A 26,629-nucleotide genomic window follows, 5' to 3' on the forward strand; every position below is an offset into this window, starting at 1 on the left:
ATTCTTAATTGTCTCATCTCACTGATGTTGCTGTAGTTCGAGGCAGCTCATCTGGCTTGGGAATTCAACCAAAAAAAAGAGGAAACTATGAAATACAGCTGCAACCAATTTGGTCTTTGGTCTGGAAGAGCGATGTCTGAATTCATCTAATGTTGAGCTCTGCTTAGTTTCTGAAAGGTGGCTGATGTATCATTTGTCCCGCACTAGATCATAAGAAATAGTTTGTAATTTGAGAGAAGTAGAGCAGAAGAAGGTAACTTGCAGAGAGATGGTAAATTTCTTTCTTATATAGTAAAGAATAGAAATGTTGGCTTTTTGTGTTATCTAAGAGTTTCTCAAATAGGGATCCTAATAAGTTTCACTAAGAAATACAAAGCTCAGATGGGCAGCTACCCCATTTAAAACTTTGCTAAGACACAAGAGCAGTGTTTCAAACACTCATCTTTCTTTTTTTGTAGATGAATGCATTTTGGTTAAATTCATAAAATTTGAGTCACAGCTTTAAGCCAAATTCAGAATAAGATTGTTTAAACTGGAACTGTTATGCAGGAAAGGGGCAGAACATGCTTTCCATACTCTTTTCAATGTAAATTTTCTTCATTGCAGCATCAGAGCTCTGAGCCCCTGTTACCAGTCATTTGGAAGTGGGCAAGTAAAATTGTCACCAGCCTCTATTCCTTCCATTCTCAGAAGACTTTGATACATTAATTAACTGTCTTTTCCTGAACTGCTTTCCATCCACTGGCTTGAACCAAAATCACAAAAGGGCAAAGCCAGTCAAATGGGTAGGTCCAAATGAAGCAACAGTGTGAGTGTATTAAAAATACATGCATATTAGGGTGTGTCTGTTATACCCTGACAAGATCAAACTCTGAGGAATAAAGAAGGTCCCAAACCAAATAAGACATTAGATAATACTGTGTCTGTTTTGAAAGTGAGAATTGTTGGCCAAGAAAAGTTCATCGTAATGCAATATTTTGTTTGTTTTTAGTCATGGCTTCAGTAAGAAAATGCATTTGTCATGCAGTGATTTTAAAAAAAAGTAAACCTCGCCATGTGATTGAGAACAGGATCAGCTACATAGTCATGTCTGAGAGCCCAGCAAAAGAAGGGGAGGGGAGAAGAGGAGAGAGAGAGAGGTTTGTCTTTCAGCTTAGTGCTGAAATAGGTCTATGCAGCTTATGGACTTTCTTGTCTGCTGGTATCTACGAAGGATTCTTAGCAGCTGTCAAAAGACATACAATCTAACCAGTCAACCATTTGTAACTAAATGCTGTGTAGCCATGAACTCTAGGGCATTACTCAACAGAATATTAATCTAGAAATATGGGTTATGTAGAAACCCAGGAAGAAAAGGGGGAAAGAGAATAATGGACATCATCATAAAAAACTAATAATGGTTAGCACTCATACAGTGCCTTTTATCGAGGCTCTCAAAGTGTTTTACAAAGCATTCATTAAAATATAACAAAAGTTGAAAAATGGCCAACACCTACTGTGATGAAACCAATCTCTGCTTGAAACTGAGAGAATCTGTGTGTACACACCTTGGCAACACCCCACCAGAATGCTGTAATGCGGAAGAGGAGGTGCTGAGAATTTGCCATTTTGAGCATTATTAAGCAGGCTTTAAAATAGTTTTGAACCACCTCAACCACACAACTGCTTCATTGTACAGGAGGATCTGGCCCAGTACCCCTTTGTTACTTTTCAATCCATTTTTAAACATTCTGTGTTGGTGTATAACCATTTCACTTCAAAATCCTATTGAAATCAGCACACATCAGTGTTCTAAAAGGGAAGGGAAAAGGATAGAAGAGTGGGATTTTGCATTGCCTTTGAACAGCTGCTAAACTAGAAAGCCCCTATGTTCAAAAATCAGCACCTTAGTTGCATACACAAAATATAAGCATGTATAAAAGTGAATGGTGCAGCTTGGTGTTCTTCAAATACCTACGGTAGAAAAGATAAATTGCACGTGTGAAATATGCTGTTGTGAACACTGTCGTACCTCGGTACCTTAGGTGGTCTGAACTGTCAGTGTCGTCTGGTCAGGGTCGTCCTGGCGCGCTGCTGACAGGACCTCTACTCCATCGGTGATGATAAACTTTCAGCTGCATCTGTAACAATCGGTATCTTTATCTAGAGTGTTAGACCCCGTGCACTTGGGTCAACACAGGAGATCTCTGAGAGGCCCCGGAAATGACCGATGCAGGCAAGGTTTGAAATCAGTCGAGCAGGTTTATTGTCAAATGTGAAGCTCTACCAGTTGGTAACAGAGATCAATCCAATGTTACACCACTGGGCACTATGGCCCGTGTTGACAAGGTACCGACACCAGGCAGGCCTATTGCCATATAACAGATATTAACAGCAGTTAGTCAAAGTTAAGCTACTGTGCATTCTGTTAAGTTTAGGCAATGACACCTGCCGTTCATGTGCCTAGTGTGCCGCCGCCCCCCTCCTTCTCCCCAAGACTGGCCGGAGAGCACCCTTTGTGGTGTCCTTTTATAGACAGGTACAAACAACTTACATTATTTCTTTACGTACTCGGTTGCCACCCTCTGTTGCCTAGATACCACCCCTCACCTTATGCAAGGGGGGCTCTTCTATTTGTCATCCTGTCAGTTCCGACCTGGTCCTGAACCTAGGTTGGTATGTGCCTAACTCCTAGGGAGTTCTTGTACCAGGACATTCCTTAAGATGTTCCGTTACTCCCTTTTGGCTTACAGTGTGTACTTAGTGCTTCCCTGTGACCTTCCATGCTTTAACTTACCCAGTTACAGTTATCAGTAGGGCCTCTTTCTTGGCTCCTGTGTTCCTGAACCAAAGTCTTGCTCGCTAGATTGCAGGCCTGTTGCTGTTTTCATGCTACAGGCCTCTATTTAGGCCTGCTGACTCCACGTTACTGACCCTCAACTTACTACAAACATAAAGTGGATAATATACCATTTGCATTCATTTTTAATGTGCAGTTACATCAGTATAAAGAGGTGTGTTTTCCATGCATATTTCAAGGCAAACTTTGAAAAATTTGTCTGACAACCAAACGTCAATTTGACAATCTTAGCTATTGTCATTTAACCAAGAAAGCCAGTCTCTTCCAGAAAGTGGAACAAGTCAGAGCTGATTAGCGTGTGTGTACAACAATCATCATTTTTATGATCAGGTCAGCCGTTCATGGAAGTGATTCACATTTTAAAATGAATCACTAATTGCAAAGCAGGTTGATGGATAAATTAACAAATAAATTACCCTTTAGACCAAAAGAAAAGAACTCTGAGCATTTAGTAATTTGTTTTTGTCTAAAGCTAATTATCATTGGCTTATGCTATGTCTAATAATTAACTTATACACAGAACATTAACTCACATTTATGTGTCTTCAGTAGCCTGTATTTTAATTCATGCTGTTTGTGGTTTGGTTCTCTCACTTTTATATTGCCTATCACCTATAAAGACCTTGATTTAATCTAAATCCTAATTTGAACCTTACAATCTTAATTTTTGTATAATAATTACTAAGTGCTTATGATAAAGATATAGCTTTCTGTGGTGGTCTGAGTTGCCTCTCGGGGTTAGAAGTGTGCGATCATTCCTATTAAAATGACAGTGGGGTAGTGTTACTACATCCTGCTTGGCAAACAAGAAATTTTTCTTATGGATTGGACTGTTTTTTACAGACTGTAGTGTTTCCCTGTCTATCTTCCTTTCAGCTATTTTTCCCAACAGACATTAACCTTAGGGGCTAATTCCTGCAAGGTATTGAGCTCTCAACTCCCACTGACGTGAATAGAAGTGGAAAGTGCTCATTACTGTACCAAACTACCCTCTTAGACCACAGGCGCCTCCTGCCCAGCTGGAGGTGCCCTCAAAGCTCTTTGCTTTCCCTCCCTCACTAAAGAACTCTATTCCCGCTGGCTTCTTCCTCACCCTAAAATCATCTGCCTCTGCTGAAACAGCAGCAAAATAAACCTCTACAAAATACTTCACTTAATGAGTACCCAAATGAGCGAACAGTTAATTCGTCAGAGGTTTCTGATTTGTTGTTTCTGTACCTATACTGCTGATGTTTTTCTTCTTGTTTAAAATGTACATATCTGAAAGTGACAAAATAATAATTACAAAAAACTGAAGATGGTTTTTCTCATGTTAAAACAGGTCTTTCTAAAGGTCATTTTTAGTTGGGTTAGCAAATTCATTAAAACAGAAAAGAAACATTTTAAAGTGTTTCATTGGGCGCCAATTTCATATTCCACCACTGTCCTTATCTCCATCTCCAATTCCTTGAATTTTAAGTGCAAAAACAGGGAAAGGAGACAACTTTTATAAATCTTGCTGTTGCAGGTAATATCCAATATAGTGCAAACATTTTTGAAGAAGCACACTTGACAAATAACAGTGAAAGCATGTACAGTGATATTCAAGGGGCCCTTTTGTCCAACAGTTCACTGCCATTCTAATTTAATCTGATTAATAGATTTCAAACGAAAACACACTTGACAACAGGAGAGTTTAGAGAGTGACACACAGACACAAATACACTGTTAATCTGGCAGTACATTTTCTAATGGTGAACAATGGTCTGGAAGGATCACAAGAACTTCAGTGACACTTCAGATACAGAAATGCACACTATACGCTACCACCACATAAATGGCAGTTGGGAGTACAATGCAGGAAGTCAGTTTGTTTTATGGAAAGCATACTCTGGTCCATGTAATAGTCTAGTTAAGCTGGAGAAAGTTTGTTGTCAAGTGTGTACCCTACTTACTGTTAGTACAGGACTGAAATGCATTCTATAGAATTGCTTATTCCTTCAGTAATATTTTTTTTTCTTGTGGCTTTCCTTCAGGGAGGAAGATGAATATTCTGAACTACGATCAGAGCTCAGCCACAGCCAGCATGAGGCTAATGAAGATTCACGCAGCATGGACCAGGATCAGACTTCTGTTTCAGTGCCAGAGAACCAGTCCACTATGGTCACTGCTGACATGGGTTAGTGAGTTTCTGAATAGACAGGATGTCTCCTGCTAGTAGGAAGCCATTGTAGCCTTTAAATACTAATCAGAATGCCCAGAGACACAAGAATATAAATCATTCCAGATCTCCTTAATCAAACCAAAAGTGTTGAGAATTTCCAGGAGAATAAATTATAGCCTTTAAAAAAATCTCAGTACCTTGGTCCCAGGCCATCAGAACTAGAATAGCCATATAGAGAGAGAACAGAAAATGAGCTTGTCAGGAAGAACTGAAGAGCCTGACTGAGCGCCCTTTGGGGGGGAGGGGAAATTATGGAGGGGGGAAGCACACTCACCACCTTTAAAATAAGGTGTGTGTGTGTGTGTGTGTGTGTGTATACACACACACACACACACACACACACACACACACACACACACACACACACACACACACACACACCAACTTGACCATATAGTTGACTGATTAGTTGGAAAGATTTTTTTAATCCCATTCCTGATTTATTTTATCAAATACCAAAAGTATGTTATTTATAAATGAATGAAGGTTGTTTTAAATGCTGCTAGTTTATTTAACTATAAAATGTAAATGGTTGGAAATTGCAGAGGTGAAATAAAGGCATCTAGAGACATTCAGTAAGAGGCAGAGCCATGTGCTGTATACTTCTGTCGCCAGGCCATGACTTTTAAGACTTGTTGCTTTCAGAGAGCCGTTAATTTATATACAGGTAGCAAGTTTCTAAATGACACTTACCTATGCTGTGGAGTGTTAAGGATAACGATGTTAACCAGTTACCCAGTAAGCATTAGCTTTACTAGCATGCTTACCTGGCAATTGGTTAACTGAAGGCCGGGGGTGGGTGGATTGCAACCCCTGTTTCTCTGCAGCACAGTCAACAGGACCCACTCAACTGGAGCAGTTCCACTACCGAAAGAGGGCTGGGCTGTAGAGGACCCCCACCATGGGGGGGCCCCATGCTATCCAGATGCTGGTTAAACAATTAAAATTATAGGTGTATTTACAACCCTAGTTAAGGAAGGTTTTTTATGGCAAAGAGTCCAGTAATTTTATTATTTTTCAGTTGTGCTTAGGTTGGGGTTTTCAAACTTAAAAAGTAAAGTATAGTTAGTACTAGCTGTAGAAATCTGGTTCTAAGATCCCAGCAATAAAGATATCAGTATTGGGATAGCTAGAGAGATTACTGCATACTGGCTTGGAGCATCAGTGATGTTAATGGAGGGGAAACGTCTGTCTTACTGGGTCAGATTCTGTTCTCATTCACATTAGGGATATGAAAGACTAGTCGACTCGTCGCTTCCCCTCCCCCCGGTGCTGTCTCTTTCACATAGAAGCAGCAAGGGGGGGAAGAGAAGAAGGGGTACTTCAAAGCAGCAACTCTTGAATCCTAGGGCCAGACCCTGGGCTCCACACAGCACTGCCACTTTGAAAAGCCACGTGCAGCCTGGGGCCAGCTGGAGTGTTCCAAGGCTGCATGTGGCATTTCAAAGTGGCAGTGCCATGTGGAGCCAGGGATCTGCTCGGGACTGCAGTGCTGCCTCTTTGAAACACTGCAGGGAGCCCAAAGAGGCAGCACTGCGGGGAGCCTGGGATCAGCTGGGGAGTCCCCAGCTACCTCTGAGCTTCATGCCGCCCTTTCACCTTTGAAGTGTAGCAACAGCTAGTGCTGTTGCTACACTTCAAAGGCGGAGGTGCCCTACCAACTATCAATCGAATAGTTGATGCAAAATGCATTGACTATTCAATTAGTCAATTACCCAATACTTAACATCCTTAATTCACATCAGTGTAAATCAGGGATATATCCTTGGCTGTAGTTTAGTTCCCCCTTCCTTCTATCATAGGTGTTTATTAGATGCTGGCTACCACAGTGTCCAGATGCCAGCATGCCTTGGTGAAAAAGTTGGACTAAATCCTAAGTCTGGTGTGATTTATCCAAGAAGAGACAAAGATGAAAATATCAGATGTTTTTTAATTATTTCCTTACACTCATACAGAGGGTCAAATTCTGTTTTCAGATAAATGTGCATCAGTCTCACTGACGTCATAGACATTCAGCTGATTTTTAATGTCAGTTGGATGTGTCCATCTGAAAATGCTTGTGTCCCGGTGTAGATTCAATTAATACTATACTTTTTGATTTCACTCTTTTTGTTTGCAATAGCTTATCTGCCACCCTCCAGTTATGCCCTTATCTCAGGCCAAAGATTCTGTTTCAGAGAGAGGCACGCTCTTCCCCATTATAACTTTAAGATTTATCTTGGAAGGGGGAATCTTGTTTGCCATCCCCAAAAAGAATGAGGATCCCTCTTATACCCAGAAGGATTCTGTGACACATCACCTGTCGTACAGTGATTGGGTTGTTGTCGGTATAAGAATTCCTGTGAATAATCCACCCCAGGAAAGTAAAGGATAGTTAGTGCAGGGTGGACCTCCCAGGTCCTGATTGGTCCCGGATGAGGGATTTTGCCAAACCAGAGGAGGTCATTTCTGGATCTTCCTGCTGCTGCCCCCCCTCCCTAGTCCATTGGCCTCCCAGCTGATTCCTCATCTCTTGCTAGCCCAGCTGATACGCAGGGCAGCTGTGCATGCCGCACAGGGGTGCTCCAGGTTCTGCAGGGAAGCTGCACACACGGCACTGGGGCTCTGGGACACCTCCTCCCCCCTCCCCCTCCCCTCCCCCCCGGGCAGCTGCACGCCACAGATCATGCTGGGCAGCCGTGTGTGTCTCCCAAACCCGCTAGGCAGACCTGTACTAGCTATTTAGATCCGATTCTAAGACCCACCACAATAAAGATGTTCAGTATTAGGATAGGCAGACTTACTAAGGGAGGAAAATATGCAGATTTAGTAAGAAAAAGGGGTGATGTCTTCCAGTCTCCCTTCCAAAGAAAGGCTTAATTTAGGGAGTCTGAGAACTGCTCTCGTTAATGTTAGACAGAAGGAGATTAATTTCAGGGAGGTACTCCAGTAATTAATTTGACCCAAGCAGTTGAGGCCTTAATACATGAGGGTATGTCTACACTACCCCGCTAGTTCGAACTAGCAGGGTAATGTAGGCATACCACACTTGCAAATGAAGCCCGGGATTTGAATTTCCTGGGCTTCATTTGCATAAGCGGGGAGCTGCCATTTTTAAAACCCCGCTGGTTCGAACCCCGTGCAGCGCGGCTACACGGGGCACGAACTAGGTGTAGTTGAAATGAGGAGTAACGGTAGTTCGAACTTCGAAGCCTAGTTCGAACTACCTAGTTCGTGCCCCGTGTAGCAGCGGGGTTTTTAAAATGGCGGCTCCCCGCTTATGCAAATGAAGCCCGGGAAATTCAAATCCCGGGCTTCATTTGCAAGTGCGGTATGCCTACATTATCCTCCTAGTTCGAACTAGGAGGGTAGTGTAGACATACCCTGAGTTCCCCAAGACAAGTTCATAGTTTCTGGCTGAAAACCAGGGGTGGGAAATAATTTTTGATGGTGGGGGAGCACTCCAAGATTTTGATAAGTGATGAAGGGTTGCACTTCTCTATAGAGCGGGTGTGAGGTCTAGAATGGAAATTGGGTGCAGAAGGGAGATTGGGGTAACCGATTGGGGTGCAAGAAAGGGTGTGGGATCTGAGGAGTTTGGGTGAAGAAGGGGCTTGTGACCTAGGACAGGTGATTGGGGTGCAAGGTCCAGGAGAAGATAGGAGAGCAGGAGAGGATTTTGACCTGGGCTAGGGATATAGGAGGTCTTTTTCAACTCTGATATTAGGAGGGGGTGTAGAGCCTGGCAGGGAGTTGTGAGCTGGAGGAGGAGGGGTGTAGGGTTAGGGATGGGGGTATGAGTGCAGGAGAGGATTCGGGCCTGGGGAAGGGGCATAGGAGGAGGTGCAGAGTCTGGGAGGGAGTTGTGACCTGGGCGTGGGGGGTGCTGACAATTGGATTAGGGATGTTGTTTACTCAACTAAACAATTAACCTGGGATTATCAGTTAATCTTATTGACTACATGCATTTGCCCCTCCCTCCCTTCCTTTACTGCCTCTGTATCAGAGACAGTAAGACGCGGGGGAGGCGGAAGGCAGTGCTTTTGGGAATCTGGCTTTTAAGCAGGCTCCTCATGAGCACCTGATCCCACAGAGCTGCCAGCCCCTTGCAGACAGGCTGCTGCCACCCCATGCTGTTGGCAGGAACCGGTCTACATACGGAGCCAATTTTTAAACCAAGGCAGCAGTGCGGGATGGTAAGGGGGCTCCCTGGGAATGGGGCTGGGAGTGCACTGGCTGCTGGTCCTGCCTTTGGGGACTATTGAGTAATCGTGTAACCACTTAGATTTTGTGTGGTTACATGTTTATTGAATTATTGATATCTAACATCCCTAGTTTGTGTAGTGACCTGGGCTAGGGAGTTGGGGGGCGCAGTGGGGTGCCAGAGGTGGGGGGAGAGGTGCCAGAGGCAGGCTCTGGCCAGGACGTGCTTACCTTAGGTGGTTCTTGGCCAGGAGCTCTGAGGCAAGCTCCCTGCCTACCGTAGCCCCAAGCGGCTCAAAATGGAAGAGGCTCCCTCCATGTGCTGCTCAGAGCAGCATGCCCCTGGCAGAGGCAGAGGGGAGACTTTGTGTGCTGCCCCTTCCCCCAGACCAGTCATCACTGCTGAACTGGCCAAAGGGAGTTGTGATGATTGGCATGAGCACGAGGGCTGCACATGAAGTATCTCGCTCTCCTCCCTCGGCATAGAGGGAGCCACCAGTCATTTTGAAAAGCCTCGGGTTTCAGCAAGCAGAGAGCCTATCTTGGGATCTTGACAGGATGGGCCACAGGCTGGATCAAAAGGCTTGGCAGGCTAGAAACTGAGGGCCAAAAGAACATGTGGCTTTTCTTGTGAGAGGGACTCCATATTTGTGGGTTTATTTTTTTAATGGTTGAGTTTTTTTATTTTCAATAATTCATGTGCTAGACTGAAGAATATATGTTTTTGGATACGTGCCTGAATGCCACATTTATTTTTTCAATTAAGAATAAAACCTACTAAGGCAAAAGGCTTCAACTCTAAACCTGGAATTTTTTTTGAAACCCATGAAGTCAGACACTTTGATTTGACACCAAAACCTAGAGTCAGGATTTACACAACCATATTGACTTCAGAAGGATTATATGAAGTGAAAACCAGCATTGAATCTGTCCCTGAGTATAAAAACATTTGGTTTCTTTTATAGTGGGATTCCTATTATGTTCAGGCTGTCGTTTCTCTCATTCACTCAGTGAAAACAAAAATTCTGTCCTACTTGTTCATCAATACTCTATTGTAGACTGGCTGCCATTTCTGCCAATCAGGACTATAGATTAGGAGACTAGTATTATCAGAGTGATCCTTATTATGATTTTCTTTCCACGTTAGCTCTTTTAAAAGATTTCTCTTAAGTTTTGTCCCCCCATGGCCGATGCTCAAAAATATTGTATATTTATTAAATACTGGGGCTGTCAATTGACCTGTGTTAATGCCTGTGATTAACGCAGGACAGGATTAACATGTTAAAAAAAATTAACTCCAGCTTGTGCTGTTGCCCCTTTGAAGTGCCGCTTCAGTGCCTTAAAGGGGCAGTGTTGCATGGAGCACAGGGTCAACTGGGGACTCCCATCTGATCACAGGCTCCATGTAGCGCTGCTCTGTTGAAATGCCACCATGGTGTTTCAAGGGAGAATTGTGCACAATTCAAATTTTTAATCGCTTGACAGCCCTTATAAATGCATAACACTTTCTCCCTTCCCCTGCCGCTTGTCTATTAAGTAAATTGGATCTGTGTAACAGAGATAGGTGTACCATATATAAGCACCAATATAGTAAATCATTAAAACATCAGTCTTTTTAAATTCTTGTTGCCAAATTTCAAGCCTGAATCTTTCCATTTGCTTATATAAGTGTTAATCAATGTACAGTATTTGCTTCTCTGTGTATGGTAAACTGTTTAAAAAAAAAAAAATTCAGTGTACTAGGCCTATGCATCTCATTTGTAAGAACATTTCCAAACAAATAATTTGGTGCAATTCTTCTCTGAGGTAAGCTGACCTTTGGACATAGTAATCAGTTGTGAATTCAAATTTAATAATATAAAAAATACTTGGCTCTTGTAAACAGCCGGGAGGGGAAAAATGGTTGTTTTATGTCATTTTACATGTCAGGCTGAATTCATTATTCTAGCTTTAGAGTTAAGGTAGAGCTGATCACAAATACAAGAGTGACTATAAAAGTCTCATGTTTCAATTATCACAGTAGTATTAATAGTAATAAAATAACAATGTAATGCATGTGAAGTATCTCTTACCCAAGGATTTCAAAGTGCTGTAAAATTTTTAATAACACTGAAGTACAGAAACATTACTAGAAAAATTCTGTATTTTAAAAACAATAGGCAAACTTTTCAAATTTGGGTTGTTAATGCCTATTAATTTGTTGCCTGGGTTCAGGTACCCACATTTGAAAAGTTTGAGCTGTATTCTTTATCTGTGTTACTAATAATATTTAATCATAATTTTTGCAATGCAATTTACTTTTCAGTGTTTGTTATTTCTTTAGTTTTACCACTTCATTGGTTGTGGTAAAAGCAAGGATATGAGACATTTAAATTCTTCAAGTGATTGCTCATGTGCATTCCAATTAGGCTGTCGAAACAGCCCAAGACCTCTGCACCGGAGGCCCGGGCCCACTGCCCTCCCCTCCTGGCTCCACCGGCACCACCCGCAGCACCGACCAGCAGCGCATCCCTACCCGCGGTGCCCCATAAGGACGTGGCACCGGATGCACCGCAGTACCGTACCCCGGCACCAGCTCACACAGTTCCAGCACCTACCTCTGCACCAATTTTTGTACCACTGTGCCACCACCATTGCCTCGGCATCTTGGGAAGCCGGAATCTGTGGCCAGGCACGTAGCCAATCTCCAGGTATCTGCTTCGGCTACTCCCTGGTCCACCTTGGAGTACACGTCTGACTCCAAGGTGGAATCTACCTGGTCTTCTCGGGGCTCCCTGTCCCAGTCATGGCACCGCTTCCAGCACCATAATCCACCTCGTCCAGACCAGCAGCAATGGACACAATCAGTCCCGGTACCGGTGCTCCGGCAATCGTGGCCTCCTCAACCTCAGGCCCAGTGGCCATTTTGGATTCCTTGGGCATATCACTAAGCCTAGGGAAATTCTCTTTCCAGGTCGGCTTCGGTTGCATCAGGTCTTTGGGCCCTTCCCTCGGCGACCCCCCCTGTTCAGAATACCAACCTCTGGCCAATCACTGCCTCCCAGCCAGAAGTCTCCTGGTCCTTCAGGGAGTGCAACTCCAGCACTTTCGGGGTTATCTGCCAGAGAAGTCTGAAAGAGATTATCATCCTCCTCCCCTGACGAGGCTCTGGGAGACCCTGGACCATCCATGGCCTCTATGGACACCAGGGCCCACCAGGACCTCCTCCGACATCTGGTCCAATGTTTGGGAGTCCAGACGGATAGGGTATCGGATGACTGCGATCTCATGATGGACATCCTTCACACGGGAGCCCCTCTAGAATGGCCCTCCCGATTAACAAAACGGTGGCCAAGATCTCCAGAGCCTTGTGGCAGACTCCTGCGTCCATCCCTCTTACAGATAAGGGGGCCGAATGGAGATACTTTGTCCCCCAGGAGGGTAATGAGCATCTTTTTTCCCACCCTCCATCGGGCTCTCTTGTGGTACAAGCTGTGAATCAAAGAGAAAAAGGTCAGCTCGCCATTGTCCCTAAGAACAGAGAGGCTAAGAAAACTGATCTGCTAGGCTGGAAGGTCTACACGTCCGGTAGTATCCAGTATCACATTGCAAACCAGCAGGTCCTCTTGTCCCGGTATGCGTTTAATACCTGGGCCTCGATGGACAAATTCACAGACCTACTTCCCCGAGACTTCTGCGCAGAATTCAAAGCTCTCCATGAGGAGGAGAGAATGATTTCCAGGGCAGCTCTCCAGGAGGCTCTAGACAAGGTGGAAGCTGCTGCCCAAGTAATGACCTCTGGGGTGGTCTTACACCGCAGTTCCTGGCTACAGGGTTCTGGGGTTCCCGTAGAGCTCCAGAACTCCATACAAGACCTCCCTTTTGAAGGCCCCTCACTCTTTTCTGAGTAAACTGAGCAGAGGCTCCATGGCCTGAAAGACACCCCTGCTATCCTAAAATCATTGGGCATGGACACCCCGGCTATCCTGATTAGGAATATTCCTAGAGCACCTCCCCAGGGTCCATGTACCGACTTCTCCCGCCGTAGGAGGCCTTCTCCCGCCAAAGGAGGCCTGCATCCTATCCTGGATCTAAGAGCCATCAACTCCTTCATCGCCAAAGCAAAGTTAAAAATGGTAACATTGGTGTCCATAATTCCCTCACTAGCCCCTGGAGACTGGTACACTGCCCTTGACTTAAAAGACACTTTCTTTCACATTTCCATTGCTCCCCACCACCACAAATTCCTCAGATTTACTGTGGGCCCGGACCACTACAAATTCATTGCCCTCCCATTTGGTATTTCCATTGCCCCTTGGGTCTTCACCAAGTGCATGGTGGTGGTAGCTGCTGCACTCAGAATAATGGGTTTCTGGGTGTTCCCCTTTCTAGACGACTGGCTCCTGGGGGGGGGGGGGGGGGGGCTTGCAGTCACAGGTGCGAACTCACATCATTGTGGTGCACGCACTCTTCAACGATCTAGGTCTTTTGTTAAACCTGGACAAGTCCCTAATGCCCACTCTGATAATAGAGTTTGTGGGAGCCACCCTGGAGTCTACCTTGACGAGAGCCTCCCTACCCAGCTCCTGGTTTCTCATGATACACGTGGCAGTCAGGGAGCTCCAGAACTTTCCAGTGTCTACCGCTCGGATTTGCATGCGCCTCCTGGGTCTCATGGCCACATGCACTTATGTAGTGCAACGTGCCAGGTTGTGCATGTGCCTGCTAGAGATGTGGCTATCACAAGCCCACAACCCGGTCGTCCATTCGTGGGACAGGGTGGTGATGGTCCCTGCTCCTGTCTTCTCGTGCTGAACTGGTGGACCAACCAGGCAGAAGTCTCTGCGGGGTACCTTTTTACAGGCAGTACCATCCACCCGACTGTCTTAGATGTGTCGGACACCGGCTGGGGAGCCCACCTGGGAGACCTTCACGCACAAGGTATGTGGTCTGCGGATGAGATCTCCCTGCATATCAACATCAGGGCGCTCCAGGCAGTCCGACTGGCTTGTGCAGTTTTCCTTCCCCACCTCAGGGGCAAGTCTGTCCTCCATCCTATTGGATAACACGACAGTAGTGGTGTATTTAAACAAGCAAGGCAGGTCTTATTCCCCTCGCCTGCGCTTGGAGGCGATTCACCTATGGGAACTTTGTGTCGGGGTGGATATCCACCTGACGGCCTCGTACCTCCCGGGCTCCCAAAACATCCTGGTGGACAAACTGAGCAGGTCCTTTGCAGGATACGAATGGTCTTTGAGGTGGGATGTAGCCCAATCTATCTTCCGTGCATGGGGATCTTCCCATCTGGACCTCTTTGCTAAAGGGCAGAACAGGAATGCCACCGATTCTGCTCCCTCATGGGACAGGGACAGATGTTCTCCTTCTCACCTGGCCTACTATATGCCTACTATATGCCTTCCCACCAATCCCGCTGATCCACAAGGTCTTACTCAGGGATGCCCTGAACACCCTGATTTTAATCGCCTGGCCTGACCCAGGCAACACTGGTTCTCAGCCCTCCTCAACCTGTCATGCAAGAGACCTATGACCCTCCCGCTGCTCCCGGACCTGATTACCCAGGACACGGGCAGGCTCCGCCACCCAGACCTGCACTTGTTGTATTTGACAGCGTGGAAGCTCCATGGCTAATGGCCGAGGAACTTCAGTGCTCAGAACGGGTCCAGGAAATCCTACTGAGCAGCAGGAAGCCCTGCACTAGGACCACATACCTGGCTAAGTGGAAACGGTTCTGTATCTGGGCTGCCCAGAAGGGGGTACACTCAAGGTAAACTGTGATCCCCTTGTTCCTGGATTACCTGTTAGACCTCAGGCTCCAGGACCTCTCTTCCTCTTCCATCAAGGTTCACTTGGCGGCCATTTCAGCCTTCCACCCGAGGGAAGGGGGGAAAACTGTTTGCTAACCCAGTGGTCAACAGGTTTCTGAAAGGGTTGAACGGGCTCTACCCACATGTCTACCAGCCCATTCCCCAGTGGGACCTAAACCTGGTCCTTTCCAAACTTATGAGACCCCTGTTCAAACCATTAGCGACATGTTCCCTTCTGTACTTGTCGTATAAGGTGTCTCTCCTAGTGGCTCTCTCATCTGCCAGGCGGGTATCCGAACTCAGGGCACTCACCTCGGATTCCCCCCTACACGGTGTTTTTTAAAGACCAGGTTAGGCTCTGCTCCCACCTGACCTTTCTTCCTAAGGTGGTGTCTTCCTTTCACACCTCCCAGGACATTTTTCTGCCAGTTTTTTACCCCAATCCACATGTGTCTGGGAAAGAACAGCCGTTACACACTTTAGATGTGCGCAGGGCGTTTGGTTTTGTCCTTTCTAAGTAAAAAGCTTTCAGGAAGTCACTGCAACTCTTTGTGGCCATTGCCGAATGGGCAAGGGGTCAACCCATGTCCTCACAGCGGATTGCCTCCTGGATAACCACTTTTATCAAGGAGTGCTATGCCCTAGTGGGGGGGTATCAGCTCCCCCCATTAGAGCGCAGTCCACGAGAGCTGTGGCAGCTTCCACCACTTTCATGGTGCAGGTTCCCATCCTGGACATCTGGAGAGCCATGACATGGTCCTCTGTCCATACCTTCGCCAATCACTATGTGCTAACACATCAGGCCAGGGAAGATGCTGCTCCAGGCAGGGCGGTCCTCCACTCCTCTGTAGCTTCAACATCCAGCCCTCCTCCATAGGTTCTCCTTTGGAGTCACCGAATTGGAATGCACATGAGCAATCACTCGAAGAAGAAAGAACGGTTACTTACCTCGTAACTGTGATTCTTCGAGATGTGTTGCTCATGCCCATTCCAAATCCCCGCCTGCCGCCCTTTCTCCGGATTATTCCGGTAAGAAGGAACTGAGTGGGTGAGGGGGTCAGCAGGAGTATATGTGGGCCGAAATACTGGCGCCCTCCGGAGGGCTCCCCGCTGGTCCAAAGGGTAATGCTGAGGGAAAATTTTCTGATGACGCATGCATGCTGCGTGCACACACCTAATTGGAATGGACATGAGCAACGCATCTCGAAGAATCACAGTTACATGGTAAGTAACCGTTCTTTTCCAGCACGGCAGGCAAATGTAGAAATACAAAGAAACATTGCTACACAAAACTACCTATTTTCATAATAGGCTTATAAGGTATTCTTCTTTCTTCCCCACACAAGCATCCTTCTGTCCTTCCTTGTTTGGTTTAGGTTTAGTATCTCTTAAAAATAATCGTTGTTTTAGTTATTCACATCAAGTGAATTCACCATGACCTGATAACAACATGGCACTGCATACTGCACTAATGCAGCAAGCTCATTGACTGACCAACTACATCAATGTGTCATGATACACTAATGCTTTTAGATATGCTGCTCTTCAGCTGTAGGCAACAAAAACATCAAGAGCTAACATTGTTAATCTGCTCTGCTATATCTCGTAAATCCTGTGATTGGGTTTACGCTGGCTTCCCTTTGAAATGTGGGGGTCTCTGACATTGTGTTAAAGTCTTATTTTCTGGGAGAAACATTCCTTCAGGGCTAGAGCTTAGCATATAAGGTCTTATTTTGTGAGGGAAATTTGTTATAAAATGAGGCAAAATATATATACAAACATATTACTGAGTTTCAGGAGCAGAAGCAAAACAGGTAGATTTTACAATTAAGCATTCTTGGTGGGGCATCTGTGATTCATAAATGCATGTTATTAATAAATAAGCTTCCGTACAGATTATTAACACTAAAGCTTATTAGAGTAAAACTCCAATAGTCCGGCATCCGATAGTCCGGCACTCCTGATAGTCCAGCTTCAAAATGGCAAGAGCCTAGTGAGTGAGCTTCGGCAAAAAATGAGTCACAAGGTAACAGCGGCAGCAGCTGAACTGAGCAAAAAGGGTAAAAAAGGCTTAAAAAACTAAAACATTACAGTATACTGTATACAGTATATACAATAAAATGGGTTTAGAACACTTTATATACAGTATATAATGTATTCTGTGTGTGTGTGTGTGTATAGATATAGATATAGATATAGATATAGATATAGATATAGATATAGATATAGATATATAAAAAAATAAATAAAATAACCAATTTAGTCCGGCATATCTGATAATCTGGAACCTAGGGGGTGCCGGATTATCAGATATGCCGGACTAAATTGGTTATTTTATTTATTTATTTATTTATTTATTTATCGGAAGTCTACTGTAGTTGTTTTGGTGGGAGAGCTGAGTTTGTGGGAAGTTCTTGCACATATATCTTCAGTAGGAGTTTGCATGCATACAGCTTGCAGGATCTCAGACCCTGCTTTGCCTATCCATATTTATCATGCCATTAATATGTTGATGGATTTGTTTTTAACATGAATTCCTGTTAGCCAGAAGTAATTTCACATTTACTCTGCTTAAAATCTATTCCTACACAAAGAGAATTTTAGAACACTTTTGTTAGTCTCCATATGCAAGGTTGAAAATACTGCATAAAGACAAGGGTCCACGATATTGCTACTGTAACTTAAACAAGGAACAAATTCTGCATTTTGATTTTGAGATAACATGATGATGCTGTTCTGTTCTGTATCATCTTTTATATTATGCTTATCACTGATGAAGACAAACGGAATATGTTAAGCAGTGGTCACCAACCAGTAGATCGGGATCTACTGGTTGGTGACCACTGCTTAACATATTCCGTTTGTCTTCATCAGTAGATTGGGATCTTTTGGTAGATCTTGGAGCCTCTGATAGGTGATCCTGACTGGTTTGGCCAAGAGGCTATCAAGTGCTGGTACTTCAGCTCTCCCTCCCCCCACTGCTGCGCACCTCTTGCCCTTTGCCTGGGAGCTTCCTCCCACCCCTTGGAGCCTCCTGCTTGTGGTACAGAGCAGGAAAGGAAGAGGAGGGGTGCTGATGTCAGGGTGCCCTTTCTTCCACTCTGTATTCTATCTCCACAGAATGGAGAGGGGGACAACAGGGCCTGGGATGGAGGGAGTTTGCTGGCTGCTTTTGAGAGTGGCGCAGGGCCATGGCAGGGGTGAACCTGCCTTAGCCCCACTGCGCCACCACCCAGGAGCCACCTGTGGTAAGCAGTGTCTAGCTGGAGCCAGCTCCAAGCCCCTGACCTATCCCTGAGCCCCCCCCCCGACCCAAACTCCCTTACAGAGCTTGCACCCCCTCCTGAACCCCAAGTCCCTGGCTCAGCTCAGAGCCCCCTCACACTTCAGATCCCTTAGCCCAAGACCAGAACCTGTGTCCCAACCCTCTGCCCCTGCCTGGTGAAAGGGAAGGAGAATGGGAGAACGGAGTGAGCAGAGGCAGGGCCTCGGAGAAGGGGCATGAATGAGGCGGGGCCAGGATATTTGGGTTTGAGGTAGATCCTGGATTGCACTTAAATTCAAAAAGTGATCTTTTGCTTAAAAAGGTTGGAACCCCCTGTAATAAGGGCTTGGGATAGGAAGTGATGGAGAGGAGGGGAACAGAGAGGGTGAGGCCTCAAGGAAGGTATGGGGTCTTAGGGAAGAGATGGGGTAGATCTTGGCTTGTCCTGACATTTAAAAAGTGATCTTGGTTGTAAAAAGGTTGGAGACCACTGTTTTAAAGAGTCCGTTGTGCCAGTGGAGCATAGTTGTTGGCCGTGGTTTTCTCGTGGGGCTTTAGGGGGTCATTTAAATAGGCCATGGATCCATCTTGAAGATAAGGACAGAGACCTTGAGCTTGATATGAAATTCTATGTGTTTCGCCTGTGTAACTGAATGAGAGCATCACTGGCACATTGTAGGACGTACTTGTTTTGATTTTAAGGTTGCTTTTATTTTTCCCTAAACTATGGGGAACGGTCAAAAGAAGATATGCAAATTCTGTGGGAATTTGTGTATCTTCTTCTGATCGTGCTTTCAAAACTAAAAGTAGTTAAGATACGGCTTTTTTTCAGCGAAACCCTCCCCTCCCTCCCCATCTTGTGTAAACCTCCTTTTTTGAGGAAGAGCAGCTTTTCAATGGGGGGGGTGGGGCACTGAAAAAGCCGCATCTTAACTACTTTCACTACTTTAATTCCCGCAGAATTTGCATATCTTCTTTCGACCGTTCCGCATAGTCTAGATACGCCCTATATGTTAATTAGGCCTTTTTTAAAATAGCTGCCTAAACTGCAGACATAAAATGTGTACATTGTAACATAAGAATGGCCATACTGGGTCAGACCAAAAATCCACGTAGCCCAGCATCCTGTCTTCCAATAGTGGCCAATGCTTCATGCCCCAGAGGGAGTGAAGGAAACAGGGAATTATCAAAGGAGTTCCTCTCCTGTCATACATTTCCAGCCTCTAACAAACAGAGGCTAGGAACACCATTCCTACCCATCCTGGCTAATAACCATTGATGGACCTAACCTCCATAAATTTATCTAGTTCTTTTTTTGCATACTGTTGTCTGGGTTTTGCACATGTGTGAATGCAGTTTAAGTGATCAGGTTTGGCAATTTGTGTGGTATTAATCAAAGTGTTAGATGAGAATTTGGTTGTGAAATCAAAGTTTTATTTCATAGTTTCCTTGCATCTCACTCTTTCATAATCAGCTGTTATCCTTCGTTTTAAACTCCGGTTTTCAAAGTGAACTAAGGGACTTAGGTGCTGAACTCCCATTGAATTTCAGTGAGACTTGACTGCCTACCTCCCTTATGCTCCTTTGAAAACATCAGCCTTATGTTTTATATTTGATTGCAAAGTCTAACTTTTATGAGGTCTTACCAGTAGCAATACCATAGGAATAACACCTCATGAATGGATACCGTCCTTTTAAATGTTTGTATCCCCTGTGAAAGTAATGCGCTGTCATGAAATATAAATCTATTCTGTGCTGTATAATGCAATAACTGATTATTGCACAATGCCTTGCTAATTAGTGGCCCATAAATGAACACATCCAAGAAGCATCTGAACCCAAGCATGAGTTCAATGATATGGTGCACATCAGGAACTACTGCTGATGTTTATCACTGAATGTGCGTTGGAGGTAATGCATTTGTGAAGTTAGTTCACAAAGCAATAGGGATCATTTTTTATTTTCACAGAATCAGGGTGAGTGGATGACACCCCGAAACAGAGTGTTCTTCAGTGTGTAGTGGGGGGAAGGGTCCTCTGACCCTTACCTTGTTAGAATTATGGTGATGCTTTCATCCTAAAGGATCTTGTGAATATGATCATGATGTAGAGCCTCAAAAACAAGGGCACAAATATTCCCAGTCTTCTCTTTAGCTTCATGCAAAGAAGAAACAGCTGTGAAAATGAAACTATAGCTCTGTAAAATAATCTCTCTGGGGACTTTTGTGTAAGCTTTTGGAGACTTGGCAGTAGTTTGAGCACAAATCCCCAAAGTCCTTTCTTTTAAAGGAGCATTGGATTATATCATCACTGAGTGAACTGGGCAAAGGACCAATTTGATTCTGACAAAGTTTTGCTGGGCACAAAAATCAGGAGAAGCTGCAGCGATGAAAGAATGATATTCTCCCCCCCCCCCCCCCCCCCAAAAAAATTGGAACAGTGACATAGGAATGTGCTTAAACATGATATCTTTTAAAATGTGGAGAAGGTTTTTCAAACAACAATGGCCACACCAAATATGTGGATGAGAAGATTATTTGTGTGATTTTGAGTAATTTGAGATTTTAGTACAGGAGTGGCCAACCAATTAGAGACTACGAGCCAAAATAGCTATGGATAGTAGTGCAAAGAGCCACGTATTATATCTTTATTTTTATATATCTATAAGGCATGTATTGAATGGTAACTTTCTAGCTTGCGATACCCAGTGTATGTCTAATGTGTTCTTTCTGTTTCATAGATAACTGCAGTGACTTGAACTCAGAACTGCAGAGAGTGCTGACGGGGCTGGAGAGTGTAGTCTGTGGAAGGAAGAAGAGCAGTTGCAGTCTGTCTGTAGCAGAAGTGGACAGACACATTGAACAGCTCACCACTGCCAGTGAACATTGTGACCTAGCTATTAAGGTGCAACATCATTAACTAGTCACTAAATGCATTGTGTACGTACTGGGATACATGATATGTCGTATTCATAGCACTCTTCATTTGAGAGTTTCAGACTACTTCACAAAGATTTACTGTGTTTCAAAACATCGTGTGAGGCAGGTACAGTAGTAGTATACCTACACTGCATATGAGTGCATTGTCACAGAAAAATTACCTGTAGATCTTGTGTATAGTTTTTCATCCATAGATTTCAAAGCACTTTGCAAATACAGGTAAGCCTCACCTTATTTTAAAGATGCACAGACTATGGTACAGATAGGTGAACTGACTTAGAGAAGTTCACACAGTCCATTGTCAGTTGTCTAAGGTCACACTGCTAGTTGGTGGGTGTGGCTGGTAGCTGCATCTTAAAGAATCTTGTATATTGCTTTCCTGAATGTAAACATTGTAAGCCTTTTGCTTTTTATTACAACATAAAACTAGTAGTTTAATACAGACATAGCTTGTACTTTCTATTATTTCTGACAAGATAAACTAAATTTGCTTACAATTTAGCTAGTCCTTCTAAAATTAGATCTTGGTCTTATTTATTATCCATATCACAAAACAATAAATAGTGTCCAAAAGCACAAGTGATAGGTAACATGCAACAAAGAGCCTGGAAGCAAGGGAATAATAGTCTCTCTCCCGTATGTGAGGAAACAGGTGAGACAAGTTGTGTTTTATAACAGATGGAAAATCAAAGAGATAATGTATAAGCATTCAGTTTCCGGAGACAGACTACAGATCACAATATAAATCATACCAACCAGTTTCTTTACCATTTCATTTCAGAGTCCATATATCTTTTTTTCCCATTAAAAACCTTCATTGGAAGTTGTTTTGTGGGAGACATATTTCAGAACAGATAAGTCTAGGTAGATTGTGCTATTTGAATTTTCCAGAAAGAAAATGGATGTTGAGATGTTTTCCTCAATAACATCTTTTAAAGTATTTTCCCTGCTTTGTTTAGCTGAAAGACTCTGATCAGGAAAAGTTAATAAAATGTACTTTATTTAATTTTTTTAATGGACTGCCTCTGGAAAATGTTGTCTGACCTAAGAATCAATAAGAGAGCAATTACAGTTTCCTCGGACAACAGAATTGCCTGTGTCAGGAGGTTTTTTCTGAGAGATTGGGAAAATGTATTGCCATAAAGAGGATTGTGTGTTTGTTCCTACTCTGTCTGTATTTAATTGTCTACATATACCCCAGATATGCAAAACCTTTTCCCTCTGAGAATTGAAAGATTCTGAGTTTTAGACCTTACTTGATTCCCAAATTATTTTATACTCTGCTTGGCTTGCAGTCCTTGTGTTAGCAGAGACCTTTTCAATTCCTGAGCCATCTTCTCAATCGTGTCTTTCATTTTATTCTTCTGCTGTCTTCTTTCTAAGCCTGCCTCCCAAACATGCTATAAAAACTCCACAGACAGAACACCTACCTCACAACAACTGCTTTTCTGCATATAAAAGCCAGGGTTGGTATTCGAAGGTAGCAGGCCCCTGTGAAGCTGTTTTTAATTGAGATTTTGGCTTCATCTCCAGGCGGGGGCGCTTTGGCTTTTTAACTTTGGCCTTAGCAAATCAAATACTGTCCCTGCATGGCAGGCCCCCTGAAACTTGTTCATGGCCCCTCTGGAGGTCCTAGAGCCCTGGTTGAGAACCATTGCTGTAGATGGCCAGTTGGTTGTTAACTGTGGAGCGTTAAGTGACCAAACTCATACTTCATTATCAAACATGTAGGAATTTGCTATTGAGGGAAGCTTGAGTTTTATTTTTTATATATTGTAAAGCTTTTTCCAGTTTTCTACCTAATCCATCTCCTGTACTCTGATCACCCTGATATTTGAGACCTCTCATCATCATCTTAGCCAGAATATAAAGAGAGGGGCTAGTTGCTTTGCGACAAAGACAAGAAAACCAGGCAATATTTTTTCATCTACTTTCCTGCTTATTTCTCCCTACCCCCGTTTGTTTTGTTGTTTGTTTGTTTGTTGTGGCAGTGGGAAAGCTAAACTGTGAAGTGAGCATTACACTTAACGCTCTGAAAGGAGTGAGGTCTGACCTTCTCTACATAAGTTCCAGAGCCTTTAGCCTGCTGCTAGGAAAACTTGATGTCTCCCTCTGAGTTTCATCCTTCAGACTGAGAGTTCCTTAGTTCCTGAGGAATGTAGCTCTCTGGGGGACTGTCATCATGGGGAGAGAGAGAGAGAGAGATCTTAGGCTATTCTACACTGGTGCGATCTTGCGCCAGAGCTATGCAAGTGAGGCTAAGTGTGGAATATCGCCGAGCCTCATTTGCATATCTAATGAGCCGCCATTTTTGTGGCTCTTGCGCAAGAAGGAGCTGACTATACTGCCCCTTCTTGCGCAAGGAAAAACCCTCTTGCCGTTATTCCTGAAAATAATCAGCGTAGCGGCATTGTGCAAGAGGTTTTTTCTTCTTGCACAAGAGCCTTTTCCACAAAAATGGTGGCTCATTAAATATGCAAATGAGGCTCAGCAATATTCCACGCTTAGCCTCATTTGCATAGCTCTGGCGCAAGATCGCGCCAGTGTAGACATAGCCCTAGAGTGTTCCTTGTGGGCTATGTGGTTGTGCAACCGCTCAGGAGAGATTCAAATGCCACCCAGCTGATTAACAGAGCACCCACAACTAGGTTTTATTTTTCCTGATGATGCACGTGCACACTTGCCTTAGTGCACGACAAAATTTATCGTGCACATGGATGGGAAAAAAATCAGCAGTTGAATAGAAAAGATTATAGAGGAACATTGTTTGGAGTGCCCTGAAAAATTGGGATCTAGACTTTGAATGTGATCCAGTATTTTATGGCACATTAAAATGAAGCGCTCACAGTAACTATCATTGTCCAAACAAGGCCTTGATGCATTGTAGATTTGTTGGTGTGCTTGTCCTTGGCTGTATTGAATCACTGAGAGAGCCCTCCTGCTCCTAAGATAGGGTAGGACCTAGAGCTCCTGTAGAAAGTCAACTCAGTGGGATAGCAGAGTAGGAAACAGAAGTTTCATTTTTAATACTTTGTATTTTGTTTTTGTTTAAATGTGTTCTCGTTTGTATAACCAGTGACCGGATGTTTACAACATGAGCAGCAGCAGTTTGTTCTCTTGTCAGTAAGATCTTTCCTCCACCACACTATCTGTAGGCATAATCAATTTGAGGAGACCTATACCCATCACTTGTTTACCTTAGTCTGGGATTGTTGATGTGAGAATAGTAACAGCACCAGGGGTCATGGGCTCTCTGAAAAGAACATTTCAAAGAGTTTCTTTATTATCATGCAAATGCAGGAACAACTGAAGAGTGTGTATGTTTAATGGACAAATCTTGAATCCCAGTGCTGTGTGTTAACCGTCGGCCATATTCCTGGCTGCTCAGAACTTCGATCACATGACATGCAAGACTGGAGTCTGGATTTACCCTTGATGCATCAGCATGCATTATCAAACGGAACTGTAACACTGTAAAATCAAGAATGAAGAAAAACTCAATAACTCATTAGTTCCCACAGGAAATAGTTCCCTGTATGTAGCAATTGCCTTCTATTCATGTGTTAGCCAACGAACCAGTGCTGAAGCAGAGCACGCCACATCCAGAGAAATGCAGATCGTTCAGTTAGCAAATGGATGTTTTCATGTCACTTTTTGAGAGCATAAGGGTAGAATGATAACTTGGGTTCAGTTAATTTTGTACATGGTGGTTATCAACATGCTTGTCAGAGCAGTAAGGTGATTAGGTGCATTTACCATGTTATGCAGCTTTTCCAAAAGGAAGCACTGGAAAAAGGGGCTGGTATCCTTTTACCTTTTCTGCAGGCCATTTTTTATTTTGTTTTTACCTTTGTTTATTTGTAGTGGTAATATAGTGTAAGCAGATTAGCAGTGCTGACACAGGCTATATGTTAGGTGGAAGTTTTCATTGCATGTGAAATGGCTGTTAAAAAGATTTAATTATAAATACAAAACTTCTTATTCCAAATAAGATTTGACTGCTTGAGTAGCTTTCCAGTATGTTGTCTCCATTACCAAGAGAATCTTCAACAATATCCTGTTTTTTCTTTTTACCATATCTCAGGAATTTTTATTTCTTCCTCCTTCTTCTCCCACCCCCACATTTTAAGAATGAAACTCATTCATGCAATGAGAATGTTATATGCTCCTGGAAGCATTATATTATCTTGAAGTGACATGTCTTGTTTTCTGAATCTGATTATTGGAGATCTGTAGATTTAGGTGGAAGGTTCATTCTTTATGAAGGATAGCAACTTGTTCTGTGTTGTGTATTATAAGTAATTGCTAATCAGAAAAAGAGGATAGGAACCTCTGAATGAATAGTGTATTTTTGGTACTTGCTCTAGAGCCTAACTGTGTGAATCATTATATTTATATTTACAACTGTAAACCAATTATAAACCTGATGAGGGAGAAACATGGCAGTGTTTGTTTACAGAAGGAAATTGATAGAATATGCAGGTTCTCTTTCTACTTCTCCATAGACTTGCAGCATAACTTTGAGCAAATCGCTTAACTTCTTTGTGCACAGACTTTGTGTAGGCGTTAGTGTGGCTCTGCACCATCTTGGGTGGAAGCTCTGGAAGGGATTGTGCCTGAGAGAATCCTATCTTCCCTGAGCTCTGAGGTGCACAGAAGGAACACATAGGTTGCACCATCCTAAGTCATAGTGTGCCCCATCCCACTCACTCAGTGTGCCTGGCCAAGACTCTTGCTCCTCCATCTCCCCATGCCCTTCCAGGGAACCCTATGGAAAGAACCATCCTTGGGGTCCCTCAAAGGTGGGATTGCACTTGTTCCTGTCATGCTAATATGTGAGGGTTCCTTGCATCCTTCCCAGCCCAACATGCCCATTGATAGGCCAGGCACAATCTGGCACTGGTGAGTATATCTACAGTGCAACTGGGAGGGTGCTTCCCAGCACTAGTTCTGCTTTGAGCATGCTAAAAATAGCAGTGTAACACAGATGATAAATCAGGTTAGGTTTCTGACAAGCCTGCCTGGATGCACTGGGTATGTATGCATGTGGCTAGACTGAGTTGTCACTTCTGCTTGCCCCCTCCCCCCCTCCCCCAAGCTGGCTTGAACTATCATGAGTCTGGGTACTTGTGCTGGGATGCACAATTCCTGCAGCTGTGCAAATGTACCCTCTCAGTACTCAGTTAAATCATTTGCAAAAGAGGCACAACACTTATCCATTGTGAGGCATAGTGAATGTGCTATACTTTGAGGCCTTCTGAGGAAAGGTGCTGTATAAATGCCAACTGCACACTGTTGTTAGTGTTCAGTAATTCCTCATTGAACACTATAGATGTGTTTCTGAAAATGTTTGTGCTAAGCGAAAACGTTCTATCCTGGGTCAATTTTCCCATTAAAA

General features: G+C 43.9%; 1 protein-coding gene across 3 annotated transcripts in view; it reads left to right on the plus strand.

The window, feature by feature from the left end:
• The window catches only part of MCC (MCC regulator of Wnt signaling pathway), a 411,412-nt gene that overhangs the window by 318,350 nt on the left and 66,433 nt on the right, over positions 1-26,629 (plus strand). For all 3 annotated transcript variants that reach the window (XM_006134467.4, XM_025190402.2, XM_006134468.4), the window contains 2 exons: positions 4,855-4,997; positions 21,033-21,196. In XM_006134467.4, the coding sequence (XP_006134529.2) occupies positions 4,855-4,997; positions 21,033-21,196 (307 nt within the window). The remainder of the gene's footprint in view (positions 1-4,854; positions 4,998-21,032; positions 21,197-26,629) is intronic.

Source organism: Pelodiscus sinensis, chromosome 6, assembly GCF_049634645.1.
Source record: "Pelodiscus sinensis isolate JC-2024 chromosome 6, ASM4963464v1, whole genome shotgun sequence".
NCBI classification, from domain to species: Eukaryota; Metazoa; Chordata; order Testudines; family Trionychidae; genus Pelodiscus; species Pelodiscus sinensis.